The sequence below is a fragment of the Amphiura filiformis genome, chromosome 16 (assembly GCF_039555335.1).
Source record: "Amphiura filiformis chromosome 16, Afil_fr2py, whole genome shotgun sequence".
NCBI lineage: Eukaryota > Metazoa > Echinodermata > Ophiuroidea > Amphilepidida > Amphiuridae > Amphiura > Amphiura filiformis.
In genome coordinates this window covers 17,366,389-17,376,382 of record NC_092643.1, presented here as the reverse complement: position 1 = coordinate 17,376,382, position 9,994 = coordinate 17,366,389, and the positions used below count along the sequence as shown (strand labels likewise).

At 36.8% G+C, this 9,994-nt stretch overlaps 1 protein-coding gene across 3 annotated transcripts; it reads left to right on the top strand.

Annotated features, from left to right (window-relative positions):
- The first annotated feature begins 236 nt into the window (after positions 1 to 236).
- LOC140135657 (oligoribonuclease, mitochondrial-like) lies at positions 237 to 6,338 on the top strand. Of its 3 annotated transcripts, none has more exons than XM_072157233.1 (4): positions 237 to 368; positions 2,297 to 2,657; positions 4,475 to 4,773; positions 6,129 to 6,338. In XM_072157233.1, the coding sequence occupies exons 2-4, from the start codon at positions 2,352 to 2,354 to the stop codon at positions 6,247 to 6,249; spliced, it is 726 nt and encodes a 241-aa protein (XP_072013334.1). In that variant the 5' UTR covers positions 237 to 368; positions 2,297 to 2,351; the 3' UTR covers positions 6,250 to 6,338. The 3 variants fall into 3 exon arrangements, with proteins under 3 accessions (XP_072013334.1, XP_072013336.1, XP_072013335.1); XM_072157235.1 differs by having other exon boundaries at positions 250 to 368; positions 2,384 to 2,657; XM_072157234.1 differs by having other exon boundaries at positions 266 to 382.
- The last annotated feature ends 3,656 nt before the right edge of the window (positions 6,339 to 9,994 follow it).

Sequence of the window (9,994 nt, the reverse complement as noted above, 5' to 3'; positions counted from 1 at the left end):
ACTGGAGAATTACATGGAACAGCAAAAGCTGTCAAGAAAATCATTCCCCGCGGTATATTTAAAGGGAAAATTCCCTGGAAAAATCACTTGCTGTTCCGAATCATGCAATCACTTCGTCCCAATTAATTATCATGTTTACATCCTTTGCACATGCGCATACGCAGCTCGTAATTTGGGTAAACTCTTATACAAGGTTCAATAACATTCCCATTAAACCACAGAGCGAAATGTGTTCAATGAAAACCCGGGGTGATTAAGAGAGTACTCGTAGCTGCCCGTACGGTTCCAGAAAACCCGAGCACGACGTGAAAAACGAGACAAATTTCATGTTATTTGCCGGTTGTTCTGATGAAATTATCCTGTAGCTGGTAAGCGAATGTCGGTAATGATCGATGTTTGATGTTATGTTAGTATATTCTCTCGGTCGGGGTTGTTCCATCCACTATATTGCACATTACCCATTTCTCAAAAAACAACCTTCAATTTCAAAACTGAAATTGAGATTTCATACCACACTCAAGTTGTCAGTCCACTGGATAATCCATGAATCTGGTTACATAATGTTTATTTACCAAATATTCCTTGCAGATTAATTCGTTCAGCAAAAATATCGCCAAATTTGAATTTCGTTCTGGTATACCAGAACGAAATTACAACAGTGGCATGGACAATGATGGAGCAGTACACATAATCATGGGCATGGACGGTATGGATTCATGCACAACTCGCAAACGCAAAATCAGAATCAACTGAAATTTTGGGAATAAGCTTTTTTCGTGGGTATCTACTGAAATATGTCATAAAAAGAGGATGCTAGGATCACAAAATCCTCCTTTAAGTGTTAATTGTTTTCATTATAAATGTTGCAAAATATTAATATTGACAATAATTAACAACCTGTTTGACCTCTCCATATATTCATACATTCAACTATACTAAAATGCAGAAAACCTTAGACGAGCGCGTATTGTAAGGATACATCGCGTATATACTGCGTTGCACGCACTTGTCTCTGATTGGCTGCTAAGGCGATATATTGTTGCTGAGTGGAAATTTATGAATGAACTGTGCGCCGTACGCGTTGTTAGCGCCGAATTTGCAACATCATGGTAGTCACGCTCGTAAAAGGTTTGCTGCATTTTAGTATAGTTCACCACGTAAACTAGTCCGAGGTGCTCTGACGATAACACTGACTCCGATCGCCATGCAATCTACGTTTATATAAAATACCGCATTCCGCATTAGGTTTTCAATTTCTCACAAGCTTTGAGACACAGGACTTAAATTAAGATGGCCTAAATTGACAGCAAACCTTATCAACATGGTTCAGGCAAAGTTTTTTGTATGATGTAGGTTCCCTTGTGTTATGACTTAAAGGGGGTAACCCTATTGGTTTTGGATATGGATTGTCTTTAAAATTACATAATAATATCAAATATCGCCCCCTTTATGCTGCTTTGTGAAAAAACGAGAGCATTTTCGGCGTAAATGTGAATAAATAGCCAAATTTGCAATCCAATACCTTGGTATCGTGAATTGCATTCTGGGTAGGCAAGCAACAACAACCATTTCCGTTCAGTATGATTTAATTTAATGCTGACATGCTGTACAATCAATGCCCGGCCCGTATTGAGCGAAAAATATTTGTTTTTTTTTGCCGTTTCAGAAAAAAAAAGGAAACAAAATATATTTCCCCTTGCAATATGTACATTTCAAATGAAAATAAAAAAGTTTGGGTTAAAAATGGAGAGAGAAAAAAACATTCCGACACCTGATTTTGAACCGATTACCTCTCGGGTAGAAATATGAAGCGCGCGCTAACCGACTGAGCTAATCGGCCCGCTGCCTCCATCGTGGAAATTTTATAATTAAATACGGCACACCGTCTAGACGCGTCTCCTCAGCAGTTAGTGTGGTTCGCTTTTTCACAGAATGTGTATGACGCTTGAAACCAAAGTAGCTGTTGAGGCGACTGATATTACTGAGCTATTTCGTTCATAATTCCCGGCCCAGAAATCAAAGTATTTACCATTGTTTACAAACTGGTATACCTGTAAAAGCCGCTGTGTTTCATGATTTCACCAGAAATACATCGACTTGGAGCGTCAAATTTCAGGTTAGTAGTGAGAAAAATAGTATCTATTATGTGATACTAAAACCTCATCAACAATGAAAAAAATCGGGGGGATGATGCTGTCGATCGGGTTACGGACCTTTAAGTATTATAGCCATTTTTGAAGATAGAGAGATAGTCTTCCATGCCTATCTTTTGCACTTTCTAACTCTTCCACTCCAGATCAGGAAGCACAACCAGACCTACAATAACCTGTAAAAGTGTATCTTCATCCCACATGAATGCAACAATTTTTCGTCTTGTATGCAGAGTACTTCACAGAGTTTCCGGGTTAGGACAACCCAATCCAATTGCCAGTTACTCATGCTGGTCCTCTTGCGACAGACTCTACCCAAGACCAGGTGCACTCACATACAACATGGCATCCTACAGAGCTGGCAGCAATAAAGCAGCAATGGCAAAAGAGTTGAAGGAGAGATTGGTTTGGGTGGACTTAGAGATGACCGGCTTGGATGTAAACAAAGACCATATCTTGGAGATGGCATGTCTAATTACTGATGGTGATTTGAATCTCATTGCAGAGGTAAGGATATGAAGAAATAAAAGGTTGTAAATGTTAATAGTTGTTATTGTTTGACTAAAAATACCATGATTCAAAGTTCACAGCAAAAATAAATTAGTTTTGATACAGGTACAGTGGAAACTCATTAACAGTATAACACAAAATCTGTTTAAAAACACAAATGTCCTGATAACACAAAATGTGTTTTAGCATCTCAAACATACCTTTATACATTATAATGACCTGGTAACACATCCAAAGTCCTGGCCAGAGGCCATTTCCTGTTAATGAGAGAAAAAAAAGAAAGCCAATTGAAAAGGGTTTTTTTCTTTCAAACTTGTTCAGTCCACTCATAATCTTTGTTTGGTCAGTAGCCAAAAAAAGTTGTGTTGCCCTACCCGACTGACTCAATTTTTTGCAAAATCTTGGGTCTGTATATTTTTTTGGGGAGGGGAAGTAAATCAGGGTCGATGAGTAAATCAAGAGAATTCTAGAATTGGGGGTGAATATTTTTTTTCTGGCTGTTACTTCAACAAAACCTATTGACCTCTCAAGGCTCTCATTAAAGGTTTAAAATTGCTGTGTTGGTGTATGAAGAGATAAAACAACAATAATGACCACCCGGCCAACTCCTGAAAATAAGCACAAAGATGTGCATTTTTATTTTCGCCTGCACTACTGTGGAACATAATTGCTGTTAAATTGTGACCAAACCTGAGTAAATTATGAACACATAGTGCCCAGGTGGTGGACCGAGCAAGGTTTGGAGAAGCTGTCTGCAAATTTAAACAGCCAAATTGTCGGCCACATCACATGGCTATAAGTTAAAAAATACCATTTTAAACAAAATTGTTTTACATACAGAGCTATAACTTTAATACCATGTTACTAAGGCTCTCACCAATTCCCGGGTACCCGAGTTCCCGCCCGTTCTTGGCCTACCGGGTCCAATTCACGGGTCAAAGTACCGAAAAAAAAATTAAAAAAAAAATAATTTTTTTTTCAAAGTTTTGGCGACTTTAGAGAACCACTGGACCTATTCTGAAGTGCTAGGATGATATAGGATCACTTACAGGTAATTTGAAAAAAATGTGAAAAAAAAATTACGAAAAAATTACAGTTTGTTAACCTTGCTATGCAAACCACAAACTAATATTTACCTCTTCATATATTACATATTATAAATGCATGGAAAACCAATGCATTTATAATATGTGATAGATGAAGAGGTAAACATAAGTTTGTGGTTTACATATTAAGAATACCAAACTGTAATTTTTCGTAATTTTTTCAATTTTTTTTCAAATTAACTGTGAATGATCCTAATGATCTTAGCATTTCAGAATAGGTCCAGTGGTTCTCCAAAGTCGCCAAAACTTTGAAAAATTTTTTTTTTTTTTTTTTAAATTTTTTTTTTTTTTTTTTTTTTTGATTTTTTTTTTTCTTCAGATTTTGGTACCCGGATTCCCTTGAAAATTCAATCGGGTACCAGTACATAATTACCCGTTAGTTGAGAGCCCTACATGTTACACAATGTTACTCGAAAGATTGCCATGTAGAATTTACCCAAATTAAAATTGTCAAGTGTCTTCTTCAAAAAAATACCCTTTGAGGACAACTTATCTAGCAATAAGTCTAAAACTAGTATTGTATAGCTCTGTATGTGAAACATTTTTGTCTGTTTTCATATAGAACAGTACTTTTTAGTAGGTGATGTGACCGACGAAATGTCAGAAGCAAACGAAGAAACATGTCATTTGTCTGGTTATTTTATTGCATGACGACCATTAAATCATCCATGATGACAACTACGAAGTGTCATTACTTTGCATTTGCAGGGACCCAATATCATAGTCCACCAATCAGACGAGGTTCTAAGCAACATGAACGACTGGTGTGTACAACACCATGGACAGTCAGGGTTAACAGAGGCAGTAAAAGCCAGCAAGATATCGCTACAGCAAGCTGAGTATGAGATGCTATCCTTTGTGAGGGAACACAGTGCCCCAGGATTTTGTCCTCTTGCTGGTAATACAGTCCATGCGGATAAAGTATTCTTGGAGAAGTATATGCCACAGTTTACTAAGCACTTGCATTACAGGATTGTTGATGTTAGTACCATCAAGGAACTTTGCAGGTATGTGGTTGCAATTTAGGCTTGTCTGTATGATAAACAAAGGAACCCTGCATGTGTACTTTGTGATCATTGAAAAAGAAAGTGAATCTAGCACAACATCACATAAGATTTGTAAATTAATGAAGTTCAGTAGTAGCTCCACAAGGGGTATCCAGTGGGGAAGATCACCCAGTCAGAATTCTTACCCCCCCTCCCCCTCCCGTAAAAATCCACTAAAAATCCAAATATTTCCACTTTTTGCTGTAATTTTGCAAAAATCCCCCCCCTAAAAATGCTCTTTACCTCCTCACATGCTGAGTTTACAAGTGCTGAGAGTGAAAACTCACATAGTTTTTTACTCAGGTTGTATTTTTAGTAGCACATTTTGGTTCTGAAGTGATATCAACAGTACATATGAACAAGAAAACCAGCTGTAATAAAATGTTTTAATTACACCGTGAAAGAATGCCAGAATGGAGACTGATTGGATTGGATTGATTGATTGATATGTTGATTGATAGGTGGGCAATTGTATTGATTCATTATGTGAGTGATTTTAGGGAACAAACCAAAGTTTGATGATGTCCTATAAATGAAAGTCCAAGCATGAAATGATGCATAATTTTATCCCCATCAATCCCTTCAGATATTTAGAATATTGCCTGGAATTGAAATCTTTTTGAAGCAACCGCTTTGTAGAATCAATATTGAACTTCTTAATCAGAAAATACTTAAATTTGACAAATATGTATTTAATCCTTAAAAAGATCAACTTTGATGTGTTAACTAGTTTGTTTTGACCCCCCCCACGCACACATGTAACAGTGCAGAATGTTGATGCGGGAGTCTTACTTTTTTGTAAGACATTCTTGTTGAAATTCACGATTCCTTTCATAAACGGCTATTGCCGAATCATTCCGAGTCTTTCATTAGGAACAATAGAAATGCAATCTTGACCAATCACAGTTCAGGATTTGTGTGGGCTGATGCGGGTGAACTTCCGATAAAATCTGTAGCGCGTGCTCAGGGAGGTTTACTCTATCTCATACCACACACATCAACATGGGGTTGTAACACGGAGCTTTTGCTCTGGTTGTTTTATCATTTCTGTTCTCTGGAGTTTATATTACAAATTATCTTTATGTTATCTGCACCAGTAAGAAGAAATAAATTCATCACCAAACCAATTCCTGTTTGCCATTTATTTAAACAAGTGGCCTACCGAGTCAGCCATGTTTACACACACAATAACGAACAGACTCCCGTTTATAGGACATCATCAAACTTTTGGATTGTTCCCTAACTGATCAGTTGAATTATTGATTGTTTGATTTGTTAACTTATATACATTGTATTGATTGATTGTTCTTTTTTAGGCGTTGGTACCCACAAGACTTCAGTGCTGCTCCTGACAAGCAAGCGGAACACAGGGCCTTGGATGACATCAGGGAAAGCATCAAAGAACTCAAATACTACAGGAAGTGCATCTTTAAATAGAAGTCAATGTTTCCATTAAGTTAAGGTGGTACTACCCCCCTTGACAAATTTATGACTATTTTTTGCATTTTTCTCAAAAAATGATAACACACTGGTAACTTAAGTTATGTATATTATAGGGGCAAGGAATCCAATTACTACACTGGAATTTCAGTGACTCAAGACAAGCGGTTCGTTATTTATGATAGGAAAAGAGATACCGCTAATATGTACCTCATTTAAAACATATATAATGAACCACTTGTCTTGAATCACTGAAATTTCAGTGAAGTAATTGGATTCCTTGCCCCTATAATACGTAACTTTTGTTACCAGTGTGTAGTTATTTTTTGAGAAAAATACAAAATTAGTCACAAAATTTATCAGGGGGTGTATTACCACCTTAATTTCACAAGACTATTAATTGGCATTTCTGGGTTTACACAGGCATACAATGAGAGAACATGAACTTCTAAGTTCAGTTCTTATAGCAATGATGAGAACGTATTACAGGTGTAAATGCAAATCTCTGATATGCAATGTTAAGGGGGTACTACACCCCTGGCCGATTTTGTGCCTATTTTTGCATTTTTCTCAAAAATTATAGCGCATTGGTGACAAGTAAGATATGTATATTATAGGGGCAAGGACTACAATTACTGCACTGAAAATTCAGCAACTCAAGACAAGTAGTTATTGATTTATTGATCAAATATTGGTTTTCCCTCATTTTTTAATGTAACTCCACAACTGTTGCCTGTGCTGAAATAAAATTTATAGTGCAGTAGTTGTAGTCCTTGCCCCTATAATATATATATCTTACTTGTCACCAATGCACTATATTTTTTGAGAAAAATGCAAAAATAGGCACAGAATTGGGCAGGGGTGTAGTACCCCCTTAATGGTACCCAAAATGCATGAAAATGGTTTTAGACCTTGGCTCTAGCATTTTGACTGCTCAGCGCCAGAAGTAGGTAAGTGCAATAACCTGCCTGTGAACATTTGGTAATTTGCACACAGTATATTGTACTCATCTATGCATGGCAGCTATTCACTTACCCACTTCTGGCACTCTGCAGTCCATTTATCTGGCTCATTAGATCCTGTATTTGGTTATTTGAGTTAAAATCCATACACCACCTACGGAAGACATGACCTTAATCTTCCACACAGGGAGTGTGAATTTTAGATGGGGTTACCTGAATGGGTGACTATATTTGAAATCTACCCCACTGTGTGGATGATTAAGGTTGTGTCTTCCATAGGGGGTGTAAGGATTTCATCAACTGGAATAGCCCATTGTTAGTCTGACAATTATTGTCAATAGCTGTGGTTGCTATGGTTACACCTGTCTGTATCTGGAGAGCTTGATGGACGACTTTATTATGAAAAAATTATCAGGAAACAGTGTAGTGTTGACTGCTTATTTATTTATTTATCAGATATCTTATCGAGGGTAGCCTTGACCATTGAACAAGAGTCCACAAGGGCCCTCTCTAAAAATACAAAAAATATACATGAAACCAAATGGATACAATCCAAACTATAGATTGTCCACACAAGAATATGCTACATGTATTATAGTGTTCTCTTTGTAATTGTCCTAATTAAAGTATATACAATAGAATTATAATGCTCCTCTAGTCACAACACTGGGTTGTACAGAGAATTTCATGCTAACTTCGTCGAGATTCATGAAATACATCCCAAGATATATCTTAAGATATACTGTATCAACCTCCCTATACTGAGAAGGTGCGTTTTCTCATTGTACAACCATGTGGGCAGCGATCAGGGCCACCTTGGGATGTGTTTGGTTACACCGGCCGTGCAGGTAGGTAGCAAATGTGTTAATTGTCAATGTCCATGTAATTGAAGAGAGCTACATGTAGGTATATATATACCTCCAGTCAGCAGCACTAGCTTTGAAGTTCAGCATGTTCTGTGTTACTTGGTGCCTTTACATACTTAAACATGCGTATATGGACATGCAAGAAACAATGCTAAGCCAATGTAGCACACACTGAACTTCAAAGCTACAGCGTTTTGCAAAGATCCTTCGCAGTTTTTATCCCATCTCTTATGCTCGCATAAATTCACACCCGCGTCACACAATTGATTGGCGAATGATGTGTTGATGACCTGTTTCAACTAGCCCATCAGAACCATACTTCATGTTTACGTCATAAACTGCACCAAAATAAAAACTGCGAAGGAATTTTGCAAAAAATGATATTGCCGCTGACTGGAGGTAGTGATATAGAATATAGGTGTCTTAAACATAATGATGTATTTGCATCTACCAAGTGGCCTTGGTTGCGGGTGTACATAGTTCCACACAACAGCAATGCGGATATGTAGTACATGGAGGTTGATATACAGCTATAACATGCCATCTAAGAGAAATGTGAATCTACCCTTGGTATTAAAAAAAAAGGCAGAATAAAACTAATATTAGATCATTTTAAATGGTCGAAAGCTATTGTTAAGATTTTTACTAGTGTGGAGTCATGCACTTTAACATAATAGTTACATGTAAGAATTTAGTTACACATATACATGTGCAGTCATAATGTATACTAATAGTATGAATTGATGTAGCTCAAAAATAATTGAACTTGACTTATAGAGTGCAATTGATTAAGCACTTTCGGAAGGATTTATTAATTGGGTGGGGGTGCAACACTTTCAAAAGTGGACCTTTGGAGGGGAAATCGTCTTGCATGAAAAAAGAAGTGAAATATCCCTCACAAATGTGTACCTGCATTTGATATTTTCTCAACAATTTGGACCTGTTGGGTATATATTAGCAGATGTTCACACAAAGATTAATCTTTTGATGGATTTGCTCCCCGTCACTTGGCACGGGTCTGCTTTTCGGTAGATTGATTATATTCAATCATGTATTTGTCTGGAGACCTTTTTTCAAGCCTAATATGATGAATTGCATAATTCTTACTTCAAGATATATTGCCTGTAACCAGTGCTAAAGTCAGTGCTCTCAAGTCAACATACTATTTAATTTCGCTAGTACTTAATTTTCCTAATTGCCAATGCCCACCATTTTTGTAGGTATTTAACTTCACTAATTCAGCAATTCACTTTTACAATTCAATATTAAACTGTCAAATTTGCGATGTTCAATTTTGCAAATTAAGGCTTGGCAAAATTAAATTCCTAGCAAAATAAGTTGTTTTACAGTATATTCAACATTCTTTGGATATTAATTAAATAATTGTTTAAATGACCTGCATGGCTATAAGGAGGTGACAGTAAAATAACTCAATTTGGCTTTTAGGCGAGTGCGATGGCAGGAGCTATATGTTTGCAGGTTTAGCCATTTAACAAATGTGGACGATAAAGACATTGACAGGGGGAGTGTGGGTTTCAAACTAATTAACCCTAACCAATTCCATAATGATAAACATACTCTCTCTCTGAAAGACTTTTCCAAAATCTTCCACAGGGAGTGTGGACTTGAATGGATTAGCACAATAAGCATATAACCAAAGTATCTGCCCCATTTTTACTCAAACCTATGCAGTAAATGACATAGTTGAAATAACAAAAAGAAGCTGTAATATGTTCTGCAATGTTGATACCTTATTTGTGTCTATAGCCCAAAGTTGTTGCTATGGTGTTACTTTGAATGAAAAGGAGGCAGATTCAAAACTTAACTGCAAGAATAATATAAATTCAGGTTTTTTCTTTAAAAATGCTGCTGTATTGTTGGGGCAAATGATGTATCAAAATATGCGTATATAAA